The sequence below is a fragment of the Trichinella spiralis genome (genome assembly GCF_000181795.1).
Source record: "Trichinella spiralis strain ISS 195 chromosome Unknown Scfld9, whole genome shotgun sequence".
NCBI lineage: Eukaryota > Metazoa > Nematoda > Enoplea > Trichinellida > Trichinellidae > Trichinella > Trichinella spiralis.
The window spans coordinates 4,334,739-4,361,394 of record NW_003526948.1 but is presented as its reverse complement, the minus strand read 5'-3'; the positions used below and the strand labels follow the sequence as shown (position 1 = coordinate 4,361,394).

At 32.3% G+C, this 26,656-nt stretch overlaps 6 protein-coding genes across 6 annotated transcripts; 2 read left to right on the top strand and 4 right to left on the bottom strand.

The window, feature by feature from the left end:
- The first annotated feature begins 1,828 nt into the window (after nucleotides 1-1,828).
- Tsp_05640 (putative ATP synthase, B chain) lies at nucleotides 1,829-2,426 on the top strand. Its single transcript, XM_003371944.1, has 3 exons — nucleotides 1,829-1,834; nucleotides 1,962-2,194; nucleotides 2,273-2,426. Exons 1-3 carry the CDS (start codon nucleotides 1,829-1,831, stop codon nucleotides 2,424-2,426), a joined length of 393 nt encoding a protein of 130 aa, XP_003371992.1.
- A 2,070-nt stretch (nucleotides 2,427-4,496) lies between these two features.
- Nucleotides 4,497-4,916, bottom strand: Tsp_05641 (putative multidrug transporter). Its single transcript, XM_003371943.1, has 2 exons — nucleotides 4,765-4,916; nucleotides 4,497-4,677 (listed from the first exon to the last, which is right to left on the bottom strand). Exons 1-2 carry the CDS (start codon nucleotides 4,914-4,916, stop codon nucleotides 4,497-4,499), a joined length of 333 nt encoding a protein of 110 aa, XP_003371991.1.
- Nucleotides 4,917-7,508: 2,592 nt separating this feature from the next.
- Tsp_05642 (conserved hypothetical protein) lies at nucleotides 7,509-8,845 on the bottom strand. Its single transcript, XM_003371942.1, is given in 8 exon segments — nucleotides 7,509-7,556; nucleotides 7,613-7,805; nucleotides 7,902-7,963; nucleotides 8,120-8,235; nucleotides 8,293-8,409; nucleotides 8,484-8,542; nucleotides 8,553-8,736; nucleotides 8,833-8,845. 8 exon segments carry the CDS (start codon nucleotides 8,843-8,845, stop codon nucleotides 7,509-7,511), a joined length of 792 nt encoding a protein of 263 aa, XP_003371990.1.
- Nucleotides 8,846-9,456: 611 nt separating this feature from the next.
- Nucleotides 9,457-12,339, bottom strand: Tsp_05643 (sorting nexin-2). Its single transcript, XM_003371941.1, has 14 exons — nucleotides 12,334-12,339; nucleotides 12,244-12,301; nucleotides 12,088-12,180; nucleotides 11,823-12,022; nucleotides 11,641-11,739; nucleotides 11,422-11,569; nucleotides 11,217-11,347; nucleotides 10,987-11,139; nucleotides 10,815-10,908; nucleotides 10,499-10,704; nucleotides 10,292-10,435; nucleotides 10,080-10,232; nucleotides 9,850-9,931; nucleotides 9,457-9,512 (listed from the first exon to the last, which is right to left on the bottom strand). The coding sequence occupies exons 1-14, from the start codon at nucleotides 12,337-12,339 to the stop codon at nucleotides 9,457-9,459; spliced, it is 1,623 nt and encodes a 540-aa protein (XP_003371989.1).
- A 2,795-nt stretch (nucleotides 12,340-15,134) lies between these two features.
- Nucleotides 15,135-18,600, bottom strand: Tsp_05644 (hypothetical protein). The gene is made up of 8 exons (XM_003371940.1): nucleotides 18,559-18,600; nucleotides 17,954-17,983; nucleotides 17,373-17,630; nucleotides 17,050-17,322; nucleotides 16,872-16,978; nucleotides 16,656-16,806; nucleotides 16,090-16,333; nucleotides 15,135-16,051 (listed from the first exon to the last, which is right to left on the bottom strand). The coding sequence occupies exons 1-8, from the start codon at nucleotides 18,598-18,600 to the stop codon at nucleotides 15,135-15,137; spliced, it is 2,022 nt and encodes a 673-aa protein (XP_003371988.1).
- Nucleotides 18,601-20,004: 1,404 nt separating this feature from the next.
- On the top strand, nucleotides 20,005-26,099 carry Tsp_05645 (conserved hypothetical protein). Its single transcript, XM_003371939.1, has 10 exons — nucleotides 20,005-20,106; nucleotides 20,356-20,406; nucleotides 20,472-20,553; nucleotides 21,398-21,729; nucleotides 21,808-21,890; nucleotides 21,927-23,424; nucleotides 23,763-23,896; nucleotides 24,869-24,904; nucleotides 25,240-25,374; nucleotides 26,036-26,099. The coding sequence occupies exons 1-10, from the start codon at nucleotides 20,005-20,007 to the stop codon at nucleotides 26,097-26,099; spliced, it is 2,517 nt and encodes an 838-aa protein (XP_003371987.1).
- The last annotated feature ends 557 nt before the right edge of the window (nucleotides 26,100-26,656 follow it).

Genomic DNA, 26,656 nt, shown 5'->3' with positions numbered 1-26,656 from the left:
TAATGTTGATCAAAATTTCATCAGTCGAGAAAAATTGTTTTTTAAAAAAATAAAATACACATAGCTTGTATAATTTTTTTTAATAAAAAAATATCTAAATATTCACTCTAGTCAATATTATTTAAATTATATTTGACGTGAAATTTGTCGTCGTGGCAGACAGGTTGCAGTTGGAAAAGAAAACACTTATCACAAACGGAATATTTGCTGAACAACTATTTTGATAAAGCTAGTGCAATCAGTGAAGTTGTCAATCTTCAAATTCCATGCACTTCACTGAAATTCTAGGAAGAAATTTAATTTCAATTTTAATAACTTGAAATCAATTTGTATTTGCTATCCGATTTGCTTGTTCTTAATAAATTGTGCATCATTGAAAAAAATTATCAAATGAAAAAATATTATTTTCATAAAATCTTCAATTTTATACAATAAAAACATGCTTCACGAAATTAGATCATCACTTCAAGATGATTATTTGAAAATGAAAGTTGTATATTTTATACTTGATTTATTTTTAATTTTAATAAAAACATGTTTTTAGAAATTTTTAAAAATCGCAAACTAATAATAAATATTTCTATTTATCAAGTGGTTGATTGCGTGATTTACTGATTGAATGTGCTGAATTTGTTATTGCAAGCATTGTTTATCGGCGTTGTCATTGTTGTCACAGAGAGACAGGGGAAAGTTATTTCTGTCAACTTTTAATAATGAATGATGCTTTTGCTAGTAATGCTGACCTTTTGAACTGAATTCTTTCACTAATATCTACATGGAAATGTTGACTTTACCTGCTCTGATGTGAATAATTTCTTATTCGCAAGATATAATTTTACAATGTAGAATAATAATATTAATATTAATAATATACGTATAATTTGAACTTTTCTAGAATAATGATGCAATTGCAAAATTGGATAGTGTGTTCCGCCTTTGGATGTATGAATAATTTGGAAACTAATTGAACTAAAGGAATACCACCACAAGCGAAAAGTGAAGAGCAACGTCAGAAAAATGATCATTAATCAAGCGTTTTGTTTTTGAAACAACAGTTGTCCACTGACTGAGCAAGTGATCAACGCTTAAGCAGCAAAATGCAAACAACTAGCAAAGCTTTGAAAATAGATATCCGCGTAAGTGGATATTGTTGTTTTGCAAAAGAGAAAAAGCTAAAACAAAGTGCTAAGACTTTTTTCAACCAATTTAACAATAATAGAAACGTCCATTAAAAAAAAATTTAATGCTTTCATTCTTTTGCCCAAATGCATCATCGTCGTCGTCGTCGTCGTCGCCGAGAAAACAACAACCAGACATTAAATTTTAGCACTATTTTTGCATTTATTTTTAATCATTTCAAACTTCATACCACCGCACTGCTGACAACTTTCGAACAAACAGCTGTCACAGACGGCTCAATTTTCAGCACTTTATTTCATCCTGGTGCAATTCGTTTTGTTCTTTGAAAATTATTCAAATTTCACTCGGAAACTCAGATCTGATGTAAAATGAAAATTACCATCTTATAGAAAATTCTCAACAGAGAAAATACTCCCCCCCCTTCCCCTAGTCTCCACACCCCCATTTCAGTTGTCTACAAATGTGAGAATGGAATTTGAAATATTGAAATAAAAAAAAATTACTTTCAAATCAAGCGTTGTGCTGTTTAATAATCTGTTAGATCGTGAGAAAACGATCATAAACTACTGCAACATCGATTTGTCAAACAAATGCTAAATGACAAAGCATTGTCAAAATTGCAAACATCATAATGTTTTGACATGTAATTTCAAAAAAAAAACAAAATGGCGCACGGATGGATAGATGGATGGATGTGAGATATGAACCCAAATGAGATGAACAAACAGATGCAAAAGTTTAACAATTAAACACATTCGATGAAGTGATATATAATTTCTGCACTTGTCTGCACAAAAGTGAGCATCATCCTGGGATAGCAGGGATGGTCAGATTTGGATGAACAGGAGAATATTTTCTACGAAACACTCGCCCCATACAAGAAAAAAGACAACACGCACAGAAATAGTAAAACCAAGCAAAATGGAAACGCACCAAATTATGCAAATTCTGAAATTGAGAAAAATTTGTTTGCTGCTGCTGCTGCTGCAGCAAAAGCGAGATTGGAGTTTTGGAAAAATCGATCCCAAGCGCGTGCCAATTTGCAGCAGCATGCGTTGAATAAAAAGGAAAATCAATAAATTGAAAATTATTCATAAAATTTTGAAAATTGCTTTCATATTTTTGTTTGCAGTTCAAAATATGATGCTGCTACTGCTGCTGCTGCTGCTGTTTTGCAATTTGCAAATCAACAACAAACAGCAAGCAGCACGACCGTTGTGCTGAACAACAGGGATGAAGTTTCCAGCAGCCTGAGCATGATATTATTTAAAATTGTATTTGGATAAAGAAACGGGCAATCTAAAGACAATTCAACTCGGTCCGCCGCCGCTTGTTCAGCTAAACAGAAGCAGACGGATGAAGCGGCGTTGTCTTCTTTCGTTTGAAGCATTGAATTGTCTTTTGAACGACAATTGTAGCAACAATCCATTGCAATTTATCTTCATTTATGAATGGAAATATATTTTAAAAAAAAACTTATAAAATCACTTTGTACGTTTGTTTTACGAAAAAGCAAAACACCCGTTCAATCAAATTGTCTTTATATGCTAATAATAATTAATAATAATAACAATGATAAGCAAATTTATGCAAATGTCATTTGTACTCATTGTTTTGTTGAAGTGGAACACACAAGGTCAATGAACTATTGCAGAATATGGAGAGATAAGAGAACTTTATGAATGGATGGATCAATTGAATAATTTCATCATCGACAATTTAAATGTAAAGTCAATTGATGATAGAAAGCAAATCTCCGCGACTCTTTCTAAGATAATGTGCTGATGTTCAACTTCACGCTTTTCATTATTCTCATCACTTATCCTCAATTGTTCCACAATTGAAGTGAAGTCTGCTATTGAAACACTAAAAGAGGAATTCATCGAGTAGAGAGAAGCTAAAAAGAGGGGGAAAAATATATATATACTGCCATGTGATACTGCTTATGAAATAAATAATTACTCTCGAAATCGATAAAATTACTTCCTCTTCACATAGAACGTCAGGCTGTTTATCGCCTACACCGATATACATACATACATACATAAATAACAAAGAAAAAAAAACACAGACACAGACACGCACAATGATTCCTTTGGCAGTGTTCTGGAAAAATTGACTTTTCAAATTTTATTTCACGATACATCAATTGTGCATAAAAAAAAGAAGAAGAAAAATCGACCACATCATGAAACTAGATCATCAAAAACGTGCTTCATATATTAACAACTGAACAGAGCTAGTCAGCTAGATAGCTAGCTAGCTGTACGATGTTCTATCTAACCCATTTTCTTCCCATTTGGTAAGATAATTAATTTTATTAACTGCCATCACCAGGAAATTCAAAGAAAAACAAACGATTGCAATAATCGCATGGCAATGTAAAATAATTTTAATTTTCACAAATAGAGCATAAATATAAATATGGAAAAAACGTAAATCAGAAAAAAATTTCAGAAAAGGTTGAATAAAACTACTTCTGACAAAAAGTATAACGTTTATAAAATTGAAAATTAAAACTGACAAGATGCAGTTGTGAATTTGTAAGTCAAAATGAAAACGAACTTCCTCAACTGCAGCCTCATCTCTCAACTATATGGACTCTCGGTCGGCGTGAAATCGATTTTCGCACATCTAGCTGCCGCTTTTACTCAACGCTGAAAATCACTTGACTGTTTCTTCATCTATTTTTTTTTTGAAAAATAATATTTAAATTTTCTGATACTTGAATAAAGTTTCTTTTTCCAAATTAAATACTCGATTTAGTTGATGAAACAAACGATCAGAACAAAAAAAAACTAAGCTCTTGAATGCACGCATACATGAATTTGAATAACTGCAATCACACGTTCAAATTGATTGAAGAGCTTCTTTTGCTTTTTCTGTTTTTTTTAAATAAATAAAAATGAATACAACTTCGTTGAGTGATATTGAAGCTTTTAGCTTATTAAAATTTTGTCCTTTCATCAAAATGTCCCACAATAAATAAATACACGAAATTTGAATTCAGAAACAGCTAATAGAACAGCCAGCCACCAATATTGAGAAAATATGATTGTCGAGTAGAAGAGTCAATATGAACACCGTGACCACTTGTTTGTGAAATCAAACGTGATGTGAAAATTTTGAAAATTACATTATAACGCGTAAAAATAATTTCTCGATGAAAAAAAATTTTTTGAATACATATTAAAATATAAAAACAAATCTACAACATACTGCTCGTATGATACTTGCCCCGCGTAGATGAGCTGTGACAGCGTTGGAATGGAGGAAAATTTTCGAAACAAAATTAAAACATTCTTACGTGAAAGATGATAAAAATTATCATAAAACTGATGTAAAATTATCGTTGATCATTCATTGTGCCAAATTGTCTGCTCTCGATGCTGTGATTGTTGTTTATTGGCAGCAAGCATGTCGATGATGAACATCGGCAAGCGAAACGCGTCGCGGCGAAAAGCAGGAAAAGTAATGGGGGAAGCAAGTTGTTGAAACATGCCTAGCACATGAACAGCCACTGATGACGCTTGTTGGCTTGAAATTTCTCAGCATAGTCGTCAAAAGCAAAATTTCCCAATAACTTCAACAGCAGTGAATATTTTTATACGAATATATACATACATATATATATAATCGAGAAACGAGAACACAGTCCCGCCTTGTACGAAAAGCAGTACGCGTAGACTGCTTGCGGTGAAAATTCCGGGTGGAGGAGCAGCAAATCGAATTTGCCTCCACCACTCTCCACTCAACGCCACCTGGCGTATAGCCATAGCGACCAGCTAACCAAGTTGCTGTCCCACTGGGCTCTGCTATTCTTCACCTCGTTCTTACTTAAATACATTTTATTTGAAGACGATTTAATTATTCAAATTTTATCCTGTCCTCCTCCCCACCCCCTCCCGTCTCGGCAACAAATGACGCATGGAAAAATTGAATAAAAATAAAGAACCAAAAATCAATCTCATAAACACAATTGTTTTCACTTCAACTGTTCAATCGATGAATAAATAATATTATTTCAATTTTTAATATTTTCCAATAATTATTATTTATTTTGATAAATGTAAAGGGAAAAAAATTCAATTTGAAACAGAAAATGTCCATTAAATTCTATATATGTATTAATAAATTGAAAAGTGAGCATTATTGTTCAACCTAACAACAGTATACCGACGTATACATGCCTGCTGCAGTTAGTTCCGGTGCTAGTGGGTGAAATTTGAACTAGTATCTATCTAGCAATCAATTCAAAAGCAGCCTTGAGCAAAACAACACTGATTCAGCAGAAATCGTTACAAATAGCAAATATTGTGCCCATCTTTCCACTGCCTTACACCAGTTCAAGTGTAGAAAAAACCAGTCAGTATACATGCACATACATGGTTATACAATTCAATAAATTATCATCAGCGGGAAAAAATCTGCTTCATCATTCAAATGGAAAACATGATGATGATAATAATTCATCTATAGAAGGAAGTTAAAAGAAATACATATACTTATATATGTATTTCATCATTAAAGTGACGTTTCCACTACGGAAAGATGCAAGCAATTTAACATGATCAAAACAAAACAAATTAGTCAGTCGTCTACACGTTGATTAATGCTTCTCAGGAAATGAAACAAACAATAAGCATCGACCAAGTGAACAAAGTAGATAAACTGATAAGCACAATTTCATTGCTATAACAGTTACGGCAAAACAAGTGACACTGTACAATCAGGGCCGCAAATAATGAAACCTCACAACTGTAATACGTATTATATAAATTTGACCCCAAAACGATCGTTCTACTAATATTAAATATGGGACAGAACATCATCATTATCAATAATTTATATGGAAGATTACGAATCAAAACTAAAATTCAAATTGAAAAATGATAAAATCAACTCATTTCAAACAGCAAATGGTAAATTTCAAATAAACAAATGAGAAAATTGATGATGTATTCGACATTCAACCTATTTATCAACAACGTGAATGTAATCATATTTCATATTCATATTCAACGATGACATTTTCTCAAAAGCATCGCATCAAATATTGAAAGTAGCACTTTTGAAATGCAATTGATTACGGTCTCTAATCTACAATGCAATGTTCAAAAAAGATGAACAAAATTCAACACCCTTTCCATTCAAATGTGCTGCATCGTTGTACTGTTTCAATTTACATTTTAATAAACGAACAATAGCTGAATACAAAACTAAACAACCATCCCAAATAGAATGATCAGACGTGATTTTAAAATGAAATTATTTGCCATTATAATTTAATAATACCCAGTCCAACAAAACAGGATAACATTTTTGAAATGCAAAAACCAACTGACAAACTAATTGAATGAACGTAAAAAAGAAAAAAATACATATAATTAAACATTTACCTGAAATCTTTGGACGACTGACAGCAATTTTTCTTCTCTACTTGATTTGACTCGTACACGTGTTTGAAAACATCCATAACAATTTTAGAATAAAATTGTTCACACAGTTGAAACAAATAAAACCATATCATCATCAATAAATTTAATAATATAATTATTTCCTTTGAAAAGTGTCAATACAAAACAAAATTGCGCAAGCAAATTTAAAACTCGTTTAAAAAATCATACTACAGTAAGTCACGTTCAAAAAATACTTGACATCAGGATTTAATATGATAATTTTCAAATTATGATGATTTTTTCTTTTCTTTTGAAATGACAAAAGCAAGCACACTATTCTTCGACACGATCAATATTTGTTTTGGAATATTTCGATTGTTGAAAAATTGAAAACAAAAAAAAGAAGCATTCTTCGAAACATGCTTACTGTGTTTTTGAAAATTGAATTTATTCGCAGCACAGTTTTTGAAATTTACGAAACATGTTCAAGCCTCCAAAATCAAGAAAAAAAACCCTTTGTAGCCAGCTAGCTTTGTAGCTTTGTTTTCAGAGAATAAAAATTCAAGTATGGCACATTCATCAGTGGTTTATAGATTGCAGCAGCAATAATGGAGATGAAATTTACTCTTGCATATGAATTCGATTAATTCACAACATGAAGAAAAGATGAAAATGTAATTGAAAATTTTATTTTTATTTTTATTTTTATTCAATCAAACAATATTTAATATAATGAGAAAATAATATCATAAGCAAAAGAAATAAATAAGTTTCAACTTGATTTCAACAGGTACAATGATATTATGTTGAACATATTTGATGAAAAAATAATTATATTGATGAATGAAAGAAAAAAAATGTAAATTGGTGATTTTAAACACCATCAGTAACAGGAATAAGATGAACAGTTATTTCTGAGAACCAGCAATAACGTTCTTTTTTTTGCTTAATTTTCGACGGCAAACTTTTTTACCAATTCTTTTGGTATCCTTCGCCACGACCGCTTCTTTTCGAGGCCTAAAGCATATGTGAAAAATAAAGCTTATATGCATAGCTCCAATGATTTTTGTAACTGCATACGCCTTAATTGGTTGTGCCGACAACGATTCCTTCTTCAATGCACGAACATTTCCGTCAAAGATACTTTTTCTCTTGACATCCAACGTATTATTTACAGCAGAAGATCTTCTGAATATACTTGCAATAGAAGAAGATTTAATTTTCACTGGTTTCACCTCCTTCCGTTTGACCAATTCTCCTTCAATCCTAAAGCAGATGTAAAATAAAGCTAACTCCTGAACCTGCTGTCCTAACTCTCCTAAACAGTTTACAAAGAAAAGTTAATAATTTGTAACTGCTTACCGTTGAGATACAAATTTCCTTACGTTCCTATCGACATATTCACGTTTAATCAAACGATGTGCCTGAAATGTTCAATACATTTGTAATTTTAATGAAAACTCTAGTGTGAGAAAATTTGAAAATATTTATCAGAAAATTAGAAAATCATTAGAATTAATGCTGCTACAAATAAAGAAATAAAAAATTGCGATTATAACAAATGAAAAAAGAAATTTTACCTTACGAATCATGAAAACATATCCCGCAATTGTTGTAATGACGACAACAATAATAAACGCTTGAAAAAGATAATTACGCTTTATCAACTGCATGCCCAGCTCCATGAAATTGTACGCTAAATTTAAAATAACACTTGTAAATCTCTTTTTCTTTTACATAAATTGAAACTTACGAGTTTCACAAAATGTGCCGTCGTATGAATATGGGCACAGGCATTTGTAAGTGTTTGGGCTAAGTTGGAAACAACTGCCACCATTGTAACAATCAGAGTCGATGCATGTGCCTACTTCTGCAATTGTTTAAAAAAAAGTTCATAATTTATAATCACACAAAATTTCCATAATTTATAAGCAAGCAACTTACTCAGTTGACAGTTAATACCATCGAAGTCAGAATCGCAAACGCATCTACCATCGGGTAAGCTGCAATTACCGCCATTCAAGCAATCCGAGTTCGATGTGCACGACCAAAATTCTGAAATACAGTTTCAAAACCAACGTAAGTGTAAAACGACTACAGCAAATATTTGATACAAGACCACCTAAATCCGCAGACCCACAAACAATCAACCAGACCAACGACACAACAACTTGCACGGTCAACATTTTTTCGCTAACTAAAAATATATACATTGTTTCAAAAAAAATTAATGTATGATAATTTAGTGATGGACAAACAACAACATGTCATTAAGGGATTGTTGTAAAAATACTACGAGTTTCCATCTATCCATCTTTTCATTGGTTCAATTGATAGAACACGTTGATCTGAAAGCAATTCAAATATTACTTACCAGAAATCGCAGAAAAAACAGAGTTCGGAAGTTCAGAAAGCAGAGCGCAAGAGAAAGCAACAGAGAGCAAGAGCAAGAGCAAGAGCAAGAGAGAGAGAGAGTTTCAAGCAGGTCGTCCCGGAACGGAGAAAACCAACAGAATGAAAATTTCGTCGCAGAACATCATTTATATAGGTAAATTTTGTTTAAAACACTTTAAAATAAATTTAAAGTTTGCTACCTTTAAAATAAAGTAAAACAAGAAATTGTTTAAATTGCCCATTGAAAAATTTATTAATTTTTAAAAAATGAAAAATAATAATATTGTTCATATTTTTGGAATTTTTGAAATTATTTGAAAATCATACTTCCATTAAAGAAAATCAAGTTCAATTTTACGCAGGCAAATCGGTAGCAGTTGAATAGAGAAAATAAAAAAAAAAAAAAGAACGCAACAACATTGAATATCTTTCGCTGTTCCAAGTGTTGATTTTAATAGTTGTGAAAGAAATTACAAATGATACAAACGAGCTGCGAAAGATCCATTGCTGTTGTAATTTAAATCTAGCGAAAACGTCGAATCTTTCCACGCCATTCAGCAAATACAACGATGGCCTGTTCTGAATGTTGGAATAATAAATTCATCATTGAAATCATGTCAAAAATAATAAAAACAAATAGGCAAATAAATAAATAAGTAAATATGTAATATACGTACGAATATACGCTTCATCGCACAAATTGGTTGAATAAAATGTTTCTGTTGAGAATATTCACAATTAATCCAATCAAAAAAATGGACAACGAAGGTGAAAAATAGTAAAAATAATTAAACAGCACTGCTTAAGTGTACATGAAAATAAAAAGAACACAAGTACCAACATTATTTTCATTTTCTGACCGGTGAAATGACAGTTGAAAATATCGTGAATCGGAACTGATCATATATTTATTTACTGTTTTGGCGATTAATCAGCTGCGGATACCGCCAATTGACAACATATTCCACCAACTGATGATCATAAAATTCCCTTCGCTTCTGGAATGAACTTTTCCCAATCCTTGGCCAGCTGAAACGAGATGAAAGCAACAAATTGCATTAAACAATGTCAAAAATTGGCAATTCATATAATTTTGTTGTTGTCGCTTGGAAAAATGAATAAAATTAATCAGTAGAAACGTGTCACCTGTTGCTGTGAGGAGGCGATCGTTTCCAGTAGATGAATCAACATTTGCTTGAATTCATGCACGCGATGCAACTCGAATCGTTTGTATTCTTTTTGTATATTTTTGCTGATAGTTTCGAAATTGGCTTCGGCGGTGGTCAATTTCGAACTCCACTGATTGGAAAATTGAAAAATTAGAATAATTCAAAAAAAAAATTTCCATAATTTCCAACCTCGTCAACTTCTTTAGCCGCCTGCGACAGTCTCTCCGTTTTGCCTGCCAATTCAAGACGACATTTATATTCGCGGCGTTTGTTCAACGTTTGCTGTGCAGTTTGCACATAATTCCACGCTTTCACTCTTTCGAAAAACACCGCCTGAACAAAAAAAGAAAAAAGAAATCAAATTCAAACACAGTACACAACGTGAAATTTGCATACCTTGACAATGTCGATCAAAGCGATGTAGTCTTTCAGCATTTCGCTGAGAATGAAAAAATCCTTTTCAGCTTGGTCTTGGTGGACTTGGGAAATTTTTTCCATCGTCTCACAAAGCGACGAAAGAGCCCGCGACAGCGACGTGTTCTCCTCACAGGCAGTGAGCATGGACAACGATTTGCAAAACGATTCCGTCGAATGCGCATATTCTATTACAAAATTATACACAACTAGTAATAATAATTTTTCCGTTTTAAATTTTCACACACATGCATGTTTTTTTCTTTCTTAAATCATGCAAAAGTCATTTTTTGCATACCTTTACGCATATTAACTAGCTGTTCGGTTTTGTGATTCAATTTGCGCAATTCGTCGTCGAGCTGTTCAATTTCGTACTGCTTCTCGTTGAACCACTAACAAACAAAACGTTAAAAAAACAGCTCAATAAATATGAATATTAATAATTTATTGTTGGAACAAAATTCGCTCACAGCATCGTTGTCGTCCATTTTGCAAGCCATCTTGTTCAACGTATCGCTGACGCGATCCCAAAGACGCCGCACGCCGGAAACGCTCAGCGCGGCCGTTTGTATAGCCCGTGGCAATTCTCCTTCCAGTGTGATGAAATCACGAAATATTGGATCCTAAATCAAATTTGAAAATAATCAAAACAATAATAAATTATTGAATAATTTCAGAAAAAATAAACAAACATGCATACTTGGACTAAAACTGGATGCAACGCCGTTCGACGGATGTAGCGTTCCAACGAAGCTCGACGACGTTCCAAAAATTCACACGTCACCGGGTCTTCTTCTACAGTACCCTTGACCATCTTCGTCTTGGTCATGCCTAAAAAAACGAGGCGGTTGTTATTCCACTTGTTCAATTAGAAAAGAAAAAAAAAGATGCACACACACACACACCGATCACATTCTTGGACGGTGCTGGAGGTATGATTCGGCCAGTGGCAATGTACTTTTCGGCCAAACTGTCGTGCAAGCCCAAAAAATCGCTGAAGCGACGCCAGACGCTGTATTCACGTTTACCGAATCCGGACGCCAATACTGGCAACTGGAAAAGTTGAAAAATGCAAAAATCCACAACCGCAATCAACGGAAAATTCAGTCGAAAAGGGTTCTTACTTTGGTCACAACTTTGTAAACGACAAACGAACCGACACCTTCACCTCGTTTTTCATACTTTTCAATGTCAATATTGAGATGCAGTTCCAAATTCGAGTCCTTTCAAATTATACAACAACTGATCAAAATATATCAAAAAGGAGGAGACCAAGAATGAAAAAAAAGTTGAATAAATTTGCTACCTTGGCCGGATCTTCGGAAATTTTTCTCACGCTCGGACCAAAGCTGGCACTGGTCGCCTTGCCGGGCGGGGTCAGACGAACTTCGTTCAAGCCACCGCCCCCGGTGACCGGCACCTCAGCCGGAGAATCGAACAAACCGTTGTATTGGTAATTCGAACTGGTCGACTGGAGTAGATCTTTGCTTTTCGTATCTCGACCGCCTGAAAGACGACCGATTACCCAATGGTGATTTTTCAAATCGAATCAGACAAAATCTCTACAGTACCCTTGGATGTAACACGATGCGATGAGTCATCGAGGCGAAGTTTCGCTTCTTTTCCTGTCGGCGTGTCGCTGATGTCTATTTCATCGTCGATTCCTGAAAATTGAGCAGATGAAATTGAAAAAGATTTTCGAAAAGAAAAAAGGTGCAATTCACAACCTTCGAACAAGTCGGCGTCACTGCCTTTTCCATCCTCACCCGCAACGCACAGAGGATCCTGCAAGTAAAATAAATATATCAAAATTTCACATACATATTTATTGATATTTGGTTAACAAACAAATAAAAACTGCTACATATGAATGCAATTCAACAATTCTCACACCGCGCCATTGTTCGACAACAATGGGTTTTAATTTTTAAATTGTTCACAATTCGAATTATTCCACTTCACGTGCAAAATATGTTCCTGTTGAACCGTGTCGAGCCGATCGGTCGATGATCAAAAAGCGATTTCAATTTCCCCAAATCGACATAACTAATTTTCGAAAAACTGGTAAACTTGGCAAACATACAAACGACATGCATCAATTATTCATTGCATAACCAATACAATTGTGTCGTTATAATAAACGATGACTTCGTCCACTGTTTAAACAGAACGCTCAGTGATATAGAAATTTGAATATTTTCCATTTGTCCAATGACAATCTTCGTGCATTATCGTGCAAAGGGAAAAAAATTGAAATTTCATTTCCATTCGCGGCTTGATTATTTGTAAATTCAAATACAGTAATCGGTTGAAAAAAAGGGCAGAAAAAATCCAATGAAATAATAAAAAGAGCACATCGAAATTATTATTATCATTACTGCTCAATTGGTTACTGCCCTGATAAAAACCAAATAATAAAGAGAACAACAATTTCGAAAGTTATGTCAATAATTTGCAGTTGGTCAACAGTGTACCGGTGATGTGGTCAAGTTCACCTGCTAGAAGTGATTCACCATCATCAAACTAGCGTCGTTTAGTTGCCAGAGAACCAAACTGAACTGAACTGAACTGAACTGCCACAATGTGACAATTCACCGAACAGAAAAAATTTAATCAACTATGCAAATCGTACTGGAAATATTAGCAAACAAAAATTCGTGATATTAAAATAAATCAAAACAACTTCAAATGCATCTTTTAAATGGCAGTTCAGATTTCATTTTAGTGTAAAAAGAAAAGGCGAAATTCAAAGACTTACACTTGTGTTGAACGAGCAATTCACACGGACACCACTAATTAATTAGTTAATTAATTCATTTTTCCACGTGAATCAATAACACCAATGAGTGCATTGCATAACATGCATGGTAAATATAGCAAAAGTTCTCACTTCTGTCGACGGCTTAAACAGATCATCTTCTTCGTCAAATAGATTGGGACAAGAATCGCCCAAAGGATCCGATGCCATGTTGATCTTCTACAACAGAAGAAAACATCAAAAGCCCATCAAAAAAAACACAATACAAAAGCCACAAATAAAGAAACACTGAGCATTATTGATAGTGCTTGACGACCAGTGAAAACATAATACACTCTTTACAGATGTGTTCACTGAAACATGATAAACTGTAACTTGACGATGACAAATAATCCAAATATTACATAATAAAAACAGAAACGCACTAAAGCAATTTGTTGATTTTATTTAAAAAAACTATGAGTAATATTTGTAAACTTTTACAGATTAAAATTAAAATAGAAAAAAAAATTCCGCAAGCGAACTTTCAAACTTGCTTTGGCGAAAAAGAAATGCTATGCAATGTGCTAAGCAAATGAAATTATTTAAAAGTAAATATTTAGAAAGTGCAATTATAATAGCATAGAAACTGACTTGAGTAAAACTGTCGTCGAATATTAAAGTGATATGATAAATAAAGAATATTGGGACAAAAATAAACTGAAACTTATGCAACTTTCACGTGAACAGTAAAACCACAACAACAGGAACAGTTTACGAAGAAAATAAAGCAAGTCAACGAAATGTTATTACTGTTAACTGTAAAAGAATACAATGCAAAACTTACAGTATTCATATATGTAAGATGATTTTGAATAATAAAAAATCAAATTATACATTTATACAAAATTAATTATATTTCAAAATACATTCGTGATAAAGTTTTGTGAAAATTTATCAATCAAAATTAGTTTCATAATAAACATTTTTTTATTTTTATATTTTCATAACACTGTATGTTTCAATAAGTAATTTATTGAAATTTTCTGTTACTATTTTTACATTTCACACAACAATACAATTGCATCTTTTTACTTAATTATATCATTTCAAGGTAAACTGTAAAGATAAACACACTACAGTATGAAGGTACAAATTGCAAATACAAGAACTGATATTATTGGAATCTACTCATCTACAGTTATCAAAACAGAAATTCTGTAATTTACATAGTTATTTTTTCGAGTACTGTAAAATTAATTATAAACTCTTTATTTAAATCTGAACGGTGTTTCATTATTATATTGAATTTATTTTGAAAAAAAATCAACTTGCCTTTCCATCTGTTTCATATTTGATTAATTTCATTTAAGACATATTGTAAATTTTAAGCTTTATAAAGCGATAGTTTTCAAATTGATTTATCGGCTGCAAAAATTTCAACGTCAGAAATAGTTACTATCAAATGCAATGTCTGTTCTCATCAAATGTGGCAAATTCGCTACCCAAACTAACATTTTCAGTAATTTTTTCACCTAGGAAAGGACAAATTATTTGCATTACGTTGTTAAATATTTTCCATTGCATCATTAATTAAATTAGAATTGAAGTAATGAAGTAAAGTTACATCCTTTTATAAAATATCGACTACCGCAAAATGGAAAGCCTTTTACACGTGAATATTCGTGTTTTTTTTCTTAAATTTTATCAATAAAAAAAGAAAAAAAAAGAAAAATGTTCATTTTGTAATTGCATTTAACAACAACAAAATTGCGCAACTGCAATCGATGGAAAATTTGAAAATTATCATCGACAATCGTTTTATTGAATGCAACAAATTATAATAACAGAACCAACCGGCAGGCAGATAATTTGAACACATCAAGAAGTTGTTGAGGAAAAACGATAAACTCTCAAACATTGCACGGTGCAGAAAACAAATTCTGAATAGTGAAAACAATTGGCCGGGTCGATTTGCGCTGCACACGTGTAGCATCGTTGCTTTCCAGCTTTGTCTTCCTCAGAAGATGCCAAAAAATCCTTCTTCTCACGCTCTTCCTGTTCCAATTTTTCTCTTTCCACTTTTGCCTTGTTATCACGCTGACGTTGTCGTCTAGCTCTTCTAGCATCCGCTTTTTTCTCTTTCAAAGCCAACTGCTTCAATTCTTCCGTCATTTCTTCCACCGACGACGGTACATTACTTCCTGACCAGTCCACCTCGATTGAAGTATCCGTTTTCATCTCGATTAAGCTTCGTTTCATCTCTTCTCCAGCCATTTGGTATGGTGTCAAACCTTCACCGTTGGGAATCCCCGGGCTGCAGCCGGATCGAATCAAAAATCGAGCAGCATCAATTTGATTGTTCAACATGGCCAAGTGCAACGCCGTCGGATTGGAAATCATATCATACGGTTTCACACATTCGGCCAAGAAAACTTCCTTGGGTAATTTTCCTTCGGAAAGAAAAGTTTCCAATTTCGACAAGCCATGGCCATTGCTGCAAGCTGTAAATATCAAATCACGCAACTCTTTCAGCAACGTCGCCCTTTCTGAGTCACATTTTCTGGATGCCGCCAATTCGCGCAATATCAATTCTTTCTTTTCTTTCAATTTTTGTTGCCTTTCATTTTTCAAATTTTGCATTTCCAGTTTATATTCATCACTAGCGGCTTTCTGCTTGCGTCGTATCTCTCGAACCGATTCTTTAGGTTCGACCACATCTTCCATTGGTACGATATCAATAGTCTGCTCGCTAACAAGCGACCGATAAACGTCGACCAAAAATTTATCCTTTTTACCTAAAATTAGTCAAATCTACAATAACAATTGCAACAACTCCGCACCAATTGTTCAATACCGAGTTTCTGAACAGTTATCAATTTCTTGTAAACGCGCTTCACCTCTTCCAATGTAGGCTTGCCGGTTGAAAATGGTATTGGTCTCAGGGCGAGATGCTTCGCTGCCGTACTGATGCCCGACTTATCAAACACGTTTGACTTGTACTCATTTGGACAGTGAAAAAATATAATTTCACAACTTTCAATCCACTTGCTCCACTCAATAATCAAACCATGGATTTCCTAAAGTGGATAAACAATTACGCATATCCTCAAAACGAATTATTACGAAAATAAATACACTACATTTCCATTTAATCATATCACTGCAATGTTCTTGAATTTGCACAAAAACATTTCACTATTTTTAATCAGATATGTTTTTGAGTTATACTGTAATTTGTCGAACTTGATAATCGCTTAATTACCAAAATACTGCTGCTCAATTATTTACTAAAACTCGAAATATATAATGTGATATGATGCAATCAACTATCAAATGGAATATTTAAGCTACGAGAATGGAAAATTCTGCGTGAATATTAATAAAAGTGAAAATACTCACATGAATCAATGCCTGCTCGTTGTAACGTCTGATCATAGCCCCAGCGCTGGCTGTATAACGTTGACCGCGGTTGTCTTTCGAGCATTGTGCTCCACCAATTTTCGCTCTGTTCGTATATCGATGAAAGCATCGATGCTCCAGCATCACTCCTCTAGAAAAATGAAAACCTCAACAAATTATTCACATTGAAAATTACACATGAATATTTATATATACCTTTCAAATACAGCGCCGGCAAAATTTCCACTCGCCACCAACATTACAATCCAAACAACTTTTTCCGATTTAAAAGAAAGCAATCTAGGAAGAATGGTGTCGACGTTCTATAAAAAAATGAATTAGCTTTGCTAAATTATCACATTCACATTGAATTTATCAAAATAAAAAAAATTACATATTCTTCATTTCGATCGTAAAAAAGGGTGCTATTGCACGAATATACATCACCAAATCTTGTTTCAAAATAAACAAAGCCTCGTTTGAATAAATAATTATTGAACTTCCAGTTACTGAAATTGAACTGCTCAATCATATTTTTCAATTCACGCAGCGTTTTCTGCACTTCATTATCTGACAACGCCAAAAAACTTGGATAACTCATGGCGCACATACCAAGTTTCGAACGCTTGCTATTGATGCGTTGATATACTGATTTAACACACGAAAACTAAAAAATTGATATGCTATGCAAATAAAAAAAGTAATATCAATTTTCACCTTGTCTAAAGAAGTACCAAGCGATACTGGACGTTCTTCGCTGCGAAAATTACCCAAAACTGGACCTCCAATAGCAGAAGATGCAAACGGTACCGTGTCTTTTACTTTAAATCCTCCTTGCATTGCAATTTTTAAAAATTCATTTCGTTCCAAACCTAAAACAACACCTTTGACATCGTGAATCCATTCTTCGGCAGGCTCAGTAAATAAGATAAGTTTTCGCTTTTGCTCGTTTTCTTCAGATTGCTCCATGATGTACTAAATTTTAAAATTTATATTAAAATTTTTAAAGTGTATAAAAATACACTTACTATTAATTAGAAATTGTTATTTTGAATGGATAAAAATGATAACATCGGTACTAATAAAACAGATATCAAGATACTGTCAACTGCATTACTGTTGGTCTCATAAAGATAAGAATGTATGTTTTACAGTATAAGTTGCATTTCACATTTTATAAGTCGAAAAGCTAGGGCAAAAGTCATTAATTTTGATATTTTTAATTTTTAAATGTATTCTTTATAAACTTACATTTGTGCATATTTATTCAGATGTGCATAAAATGATTTTAAAATAACCATTACCATTGCTTCGACATAGACGGATAACTTGAAATTCATATGTAGTAAAGTTGAATTAAATAAATTAATACTTTTTCAGTTAAGATGAAATATTTTTATAAACATAAATGAACATATAATGTAAAACTAAACAAAAGCTAAATAAAAACAAAGTCTCTACAGTACCTAAAAAGTCAGTACATATTGCAAAAAATGATAAAATATTTAATCTTTCAAGTTTCACTCTTTTTTTTAATTTCAAGTGCATTTTGGTAAATTTATTTCAGAAAAGAGGCGTATATGACAATGAAATTTAAAACATATACTTTATGTAATAAAGAATAAGCGTTCAATTAACTTTTTGAGTTCAATTTTGAATTTAAAACTATGAAAAAATAGTTAGACAAATTAGTTTAAAGAAGCAAAATTAGAAAAGTAAGTGTTTGAAAAAGTGTAGAAAACGCGGTGAAGATTTCATTATTGTAAAAAAATAATTATTGATTAACATATGACTTGAAAATTGACATTTAATTGGAATGTAATGGAATTTCAATCTTTTTATATCGAGTGATGGTGAATAAATTAATTTTTCTTTTAATGAAAGTAGCAAAATTTGCTTATACATCTAGGCCAATGCTATTTTGCCTGATGCTGGCATACACCATATCAGAATATTTTTTTCTTTTAACTAGTCATTTTAGGCCAATTTCTTTTTAAACTTTAATGAAAAAGGAAGTAGATGTTTTAAATTTATTGAAAAAAATTCAAAATAAAGAAATGAATGAAAACGTGGTTTAGTACCGATTGCTCCAACTGAACTTTTCACAAAAGGGAAAAAAATGGACAACAAAAGTGTGCGCTTGCAAAAGCATACCATATGTCATTGTAGTGAATGCAGTGAATGATACATGCCTGAGTCAAAAATTATGCAAATATTTTGAAAGAAATAAAATAAAAAAGTGGAACTTATACAGCAATTTTAAACGTTTTGATTTTTTACCCCTAAGTAAACTTTCGACATTGAATTGTACTTAAAAATCACAATATGATAAGAGTTTAAGAATAATGCCCATATGCATTTGTATAAAATGGATGCTTTATTTTATGACAGCTTTGACATATAAATATTTAGAAATATATCGATGCCCAATACAATTATGGGGCAATATTTTAATATTTACATATATAAATAAATTTGTATACATGAAAAATAGCATAGGCAAATGTCTTTTCATAGCATTTTGATATAAACTAGGCGTTTATTGCGACTGCTACTTCTCTCTTTGGTATTTACAGCATTATTTTTCGTTTAATTATTGTATTTATATTTATCAGAATGAAAAAAGAGTAAACAGATGACAATGCTTACAATTAATTGCTAATAAAACGAGAGGAAATTTTAATCACTTCTTTGTCGTGGAAGCTGAAAGTTACTTGATCAATCAAGACTTGATGATAATATTTTTTTCTCTTAAAAAGTTGAATTATGATCATCATTCAGAGTATTTGAAAGGTCAAAATGTGAAACGTCTTTTTTTTCAAGAACATAAATTGGAAATGAAATTAAACATGCAATACTGCACGTATCATAGCTGAGAGCAAGTAATTAATTATTTGGAATGTCTTTTTTGATTAATTTTCTTTATATTTGGAAACTGCAGTTTTACTTTATGCTTTTTAGATGTTTTCATTTATTTTTATAGTAAAATTTTTCGAATTAATTTCAACAACATTGACAGTGTGGCAATGTTGGGAATACGGAGAATGAAAACGAAAAATTTCCTTTACATAATGAATGATAAAATTCGATTTAAACTTCAAGAAATAATGTAAACGGTGTTGCTAAAATTTGGAAAACGTGACAGATTTGCATAAAAATGCATAAGTGAATCTTTTTTTTGTTTAAAATCGAAATTATTATGCAATTATTGTACACTTGCATGCGGACAAATTGCGTCGAACAACGATAATACGCCGAATAACCCCACCCAATCGGGACAATGGAAAACTTTAATTTTTGAAATTATGAATAATTTCCTTTTAACTGAAGTAGGCTTTCAGTTTATCAGATGGAAATTTTTGAAGGTGCAAGGCTTGCGGATGGTGAATTGTTTCAGTCAGGTCATGCACGCAGTGGAGAACGAGCGAAAAATATGGGTTGCGAATCTTCTGTTTGAATTTTGAATTTCTGAACAGAATCGCTTTCGAAGAGCCAATCTATTGTTATTTTTTTTACTCGTCACATTTCTGTCACATATTTATTTTCCCATGGGCGCAGCATTGCAATTTGCGCCCAAATTGAGAAGAAAAAAAAACATAATTATCAGCATGTCATCAGAAAAGTGATTTAATGCAAAAGTTCATTTATTGCTGGCAAGACAAGACTGATGTTTTGTAGATCAAAGTTTCCCAATATTCAGCTACGTGCTTGTACAATACAGCTGACCTCTATGAAACAAGGATGCCAAATTGTTTGACACGATAAATAATTTGCCTGAGTTAAATAAATGTAGCAAATGTTAAATAAAATTTGAAGTTGAAATTTGGTCGCAAAGCATTTCCAATAGCCACCATGAAATTGTTCCTGTATTGCTTATTCTTACACATTGCCGTTGCTAGTAAGAATGCTTTTCATTCTACTAACACCTGATAACAAATAATAATATCAGTTACTGTAATTAATTAACAGATTACTTTAAGAACTTTTGACATGCATTAATTTCTCTAATTAGGTGATATTTAAAATTTTGATGATATGAATTACAAAACCTATATTTATATGAGCACATCAAGTACATTTGGAACAAATTTTTAGCGGTATATTTGATAGCAGCTTTATTTCAATAAAGTCAAACTAATATTTAATTAATTAATAATATTTTCAAATCATTTTTCTATACTTTATCAATGTAAATTTGTAAACTTGAAACATCTTTTCAATTCATTTGGTTTCAAATAAATTATTTAAACATTACAGATATCACTTAATCATTGCATACAACATTTTGAATTTTAAAATTTTATCATTTTTCTAAAAATCAAAAAAAAGCTTTTATTACATATTTAAAAATTTAAATTCATCACAACACTTCTACGAGATGGTAAATACAATGGAATACATCAGGAAATATTACAGTAATTGTAACAAAGTACCTAATTTTCTTTTAGAATATCAAAAATTGATTATCCAAATAAATCACCGAACGTTAAGTTCTAGTAAAATTATTCAATTAAATGAATTATAATTTTTGTTTTAAAATTTAATATACCAAAAGAAATGTTTTCATTTTGAAAATTAAAGTAAGTGCAAGTACAGACTTTAAAAATGCAATGAAAGAACGAGCTTAGTTTAAGAAAATTTGCTTCCATATATTGCGTAATGCTTTTTTTTAATTTTTTCACCGATACCAAGTGAGTTATTGACAGTAAATACAATTTCACCTAAAAATGATTTCAATTTAGAAATTTCTGAATTCAAAACACCTCGTTCCTATCGTATCATTCATGAAGGTCCAGATTTTAAAAAACATTTATCTGATCACCTGTCCACTCAAGCAGAGATGTCAGTGCTTGCTCTGATCGCTACTAAGCAATTGCAACTGTGCAGCGATGAACACAGGCAAGAGTTTAGCAAATGCACCTATTTGACTGAAACAGCAGTCGATTATTCCCAATGCATGCTGCCAATTTTATCATGCGGTGAGCCAGAAGCACCGGAACCGACAACACAGCCTGTGGTCACCACATCTCCACCAAAACCGTCGGACGGTACTCGTTGGGTATCCGGTTTGAGGGTGAGAATAATTTTTTGTTGTTGTCGTTTTACTTACTTTTTGTTTCAAATAATTGTTAAAAAGATAAACTTTTTTGAGGTAGTACAGCGTAATCGTCGACAAACACTCAGCGAAGCACAGACCATGCAAATGAATGAAGAAAGCCAGAAAAGATTATCCACGTATATACAAAAAGCAGAAAAAAGAACATTTGTCAGCGTCCTTTCTGACTATATGCTTAACAAGCGGTTGCTTCGTGAGCCATTTTTAATTGGAAATCGCCTGAGACAAAAGTTTTCCAAAACCCCAATTGGAAGCAGCGTCCAACAGTCTGATGATCCTGAACGTCGTGAGAAAATTTTAGCAATCGCAAAACAGCTTTTGGAAAATTCTCCCAACGAACCGACTGAAGATGACGAAGAGTTTGGATGGAAATTTTTGCACAAAGCAATTTCTGACGCCGAATCAGCCATCAACTCTGCCTACGAGAAAGGCACCCCAAAGCAATTTCCAAAATGGTATTTTGAAATGATAAATATTTCCAAAGAGATAGTAGCCAAGGCTGTTCATGAAAATGAAACTTCCGAAGCTTTTCGATTTCTTTCGCCTGATTTTTTTTCCATCATGCCACGCCAGAAGGACATGCGGTCATTTTTGTCGCCGGATATTTTATCATTGAATGATGATGGCGATTCGAGCAAATTGCTTTCTCTGCCAAGAATATTGCGACGACTGCCTAAGCATGATCAAGAAATGTTGATGAGTGTCATTTTAGAATTGACCGGTGCGGGTGAAATTTTGCTACAAGGCAAAGCTATAGCCACGAAACCTAAGATGGCATCATTTTTGGAAACTGTGGAAAATTTATCAGAAAGTGTACCGTCATATTTGTCAAAAGTAACAAATAATACGAAAAATTATAATCTAGCTGATGAACGATTCAAATCTTTGGAGAGATCGATGTCTTCGGAGCAGAAAGATGCAATGATGAAGAAAGGCTATGCATTTATGGATGACAAACAGTTGGAATTGTTTTATAGTAAGGAAAATCCATTCAACGTTAGCAGATTGCCATTTGACAAAAGGAAATATTTAAATATGACCAATGAACAACGTGAACAAGCATTGCTGGATTATGTAAAAATGATTGGCTCTACAAAACGCACTAAGCGAGCAGTTACGTTGACTGCTTTGACTTTAAAAAATTTAGATTTAAGTCCAAGTTTAGTGTCACAAGCGATTGTTTTAAGTCCAATTTTATTGTCAACGGTGGTATTGTCACCAGCTGTTCTTGGTCCACTGATATTAAGCCCGATTGTACTTGCACCATTGGTTCTCAGTCCTCGAGTATTGTCACCTTTTGTTCTTTCTCCATCCGTGCTTTTTCCTGTCATTTTGTCACCGTTGGTTCTTCATCCGTTCATACTATCACCTCTGGTACTTGATCCAATAGTACTGTCACCTGCAGTACTCAGTCCATTGGTTCTATCTCCAAGTGTGCTGTCGCCACTTATTTTAAGTCCACTGGTATTGAGCCCGTTCATTTTGTCACCTGGTGTTGCAGAAGCGCTCGTGCTAAGCCCCAGGGTGCTTACACCACTGGTGAAATCAAAAGTAGCCAAATTTGCTATTGTTTGTTCACCTTCGGTATTATCTCGTCGTAAACGAGCTGCTCAAATGAAACAGCGTAGGCGCCAACTTGCCATTTACCAAAACGTTTACAGAAAAAACAGAATTAACACTTTTTAATGCTTTCAGTTTTCTTTCTTTACTTATTATTATGATTTTTTTGTTATCAACTCTGTTGCATTCAATGCATGCTTTTCAAAAAGCAGTAAATTATTTTTCGTGGTTTCATATCTCCTGGTTTTCAATGTTAACTTGTGTTTCGAACTGAAATTATTTATTACCATAGAATTTATATGTAATTAAAATTTTTAAACAATCGAATTAATAAACAGAAAAAAATAATATCTAATGGACATGATTTACGTTGCAATATTGATCACAATTATAAACTTGTCGAAACGTATGTTATAATATTTATTTTGGAGGTAAATAACGGTGAAAATACGAATCTTCTGAAGCCAATATCACGTGCAAAGGAGAAAAATAATTGCAGTATCATCATTATAACCGCTGTGCGTTATCTGTTTATTTGTAATATTCTGAAAAATCAGTGTGAACAGTAAAGCAGCATTGTATAACGTCGCTTGATTATAAATACTGTTCTTATTTAGTGACAACAAACCCACTTTACAATATCACTTAATGAATAGTTTGTCAGATTGTCTTGAAATAATCTTATCTGCTCATCAAAAATGATAAATACAGTTTTTTTTCACAAACGCACTACGTAAATGAACGAATGCGTGTGAATATTGCAATGCTTAATTTTAATCATAAAATATAATAAATATTCTCTCTTTATATTTAAAGAACAAAAACAAACATTCATTAAATATTTATGATTGAATTTATTTATATTTACAATTATTTCAAGCCATATATTACATAACTTGCATATCATAAATAGCATTCGTAATAATTCTAGCTGATCAAGTGTCACAGAATAGTTTTAAATAATAAATAAAATTCAAAATTACATTGAATATTATTTTTAATAAATTAAAAATAAATTCTATCTTATATATTAACGTTTTGAAATTCCAATAAAAAACTCATACTATACTTGATTTTTTTTCTTTTTGCTATACTGTATTATTTTGAATTGTTTGCTCTTTTCGTCTCTCTAATATTCATTGTTATCTTGAACTGTTCGAACGACTGTTTGAGTGGAATTCAATTTGATGCAAATGTTTTCTGAAGATAATGAATCCTTGTAAAATTTTATGTAAGTTGCTTTTCATTGCTTTCAACTTTGTTTTCGTTTGAGCTTTGATTTTATTTAAGTTCTACATGTAAAATTAATGATTTTTTTCATGTAGAATTTTCCAAGCGTAAACTATTTCATTCATTTGTTTTACGCAAACACAATAATAACTACAAAGTTATTTCAGTTGAAGTTTTCGTTGTTGTGTTGAAGTGGTTCTTGATTTAAAGATTATTATCATGCTAATTAGCTGAAATTGAGCGGTGTTTTGATATTTTAAAGTGTTTCTTATTTGGTTTTTATAATTTTTATCATCATTATTTTCAGTCGATTTATTTTAGGGGGATGGGGATGGGGGAGCGGGTATTAAGTTTGCTAAAGTTTTCATGATCAGTTTATCATAGAAGAATTATTTCAGTTAACTGCCTTGATATTTTAAAAAGATGTTTAATTTTTTGTATATGATTTGGTATAGTTGGTCGTTTTATAAATATTGAATCTAAACACAATAAAGCTATTAAAAGTAAATTAGCGAGTTGTAATAATGTACTTGTTTTCGGGAAAGTTTTTTTTAAACAATTGAATTTCAAAGATGAAATTGAAAATATAGTCGAATGAAACATTCTTTTAATTTACTAGTGTTACGATTTTTATTGCTTTCATCGCAGTTCGAATTCGTTTTATTTGTGTTTAAACAGTGAAGCCAGGGGCAAACAGACGCATCTTGTTTTCTTTGGTCAGTGTGCACCGGGCAATCGATATCCGTTTAGCCTACCGCAGCTTAGAATGATGATGATAGCAGGTTGTTTGTCAACGCTTTACTTAAACTGGGAGTTTATTATAATAATCAGTTTTATAAAATTCAAGGAGTAAACTTTTTTGTTGTATTTATGGAATGTTGTCTGAATAATTGTTTAAAAGAACATTCTTTAATGAGTTGAGTTGTGCATTTTCAAGTTTCAGATTGTATTTTAATTTTGATAATTTTATTCATCGATTATTGGATGGGTTCTGTTTGCTTCAAATATTTCATTTGTTCCGCTTTTATTTTTTATACTATATGTTATAAATAAATAAAGAATTTTATAATTTAAATTGGTATAAAATTTTGCATGTTTTGGAATATTTCATCTCACAAACGTAGGTACTTGTGTGTGTGCGTATGTGTATGTGCGCATACGTATTAATTTTCAAAGTATTTTTGGAAAGAAATTTCAAAATCAGATGAAGTGTTTTTATTTTTATTTTTTTGAATTCATGCCATACCGTATGCTTAACAGATTGTGATTTTTATCATTTTATTTTGTAAGAATATGTCAACATGTTTATCATTTTGATGATAACGTTTTGCACGAGAACGGCGTTGATCAATTTTGTCGATAGTTTAATAAAAATGTTGTTTTCAATTTTTGTCAACAATTTTATTTGCCATTTTTACATTCCATAAAGAAACGGTAAATAAATTTTTCTTACTGTTGATATAAAATTTTTGAGGTGTGGGGATGGGGAAAATTGTTATCGATCTTTTGGTCGTGGTGGATTTTTGGATTCACGCTAGCATTAGTGAAATACACAGCTTTAATCATTCGTCGGTGGGTCGTGATTTTTGCATGGATTGGCCGTGTGACCTACTTTTCGACCGTTGATTATTGTGTCTTTTTGGTTGAGCTGAAATCGATGCGCGTCTTAAGAATCATTTCCATTCACATTCAAGCGAAAAAGAAAAAGAACAAACGATTTATTCATTTTCGAAAAAAAAATTTGCATTTTCTATGCCAAAAGGTGCTGATACTTCAGCTTTTGCTCGATATCATGTGCTGGTCAGTCAAAGCTGTCGTCGCATTGCGAACATTGCACTTGTAAATTGAAAATAGGTCTTGGAAAAGTTCATCCGCATCATCATATATATTTCACTGTACATTTTCAATGGTAATTGTGTAAGCTTGAGATGTTGAAAATTGAATAATAATAATAATAATAATATTTCATTCTATTATCATTAATGTTGTATGTTCGGTTAATGGTAGTGATGTTCATTTCGTAGGGATAATTTTGTTTCTTGATTATTTATGAATTTTAATTTCATTCACAAATAGGTCGGAATAGTTGTGGCCT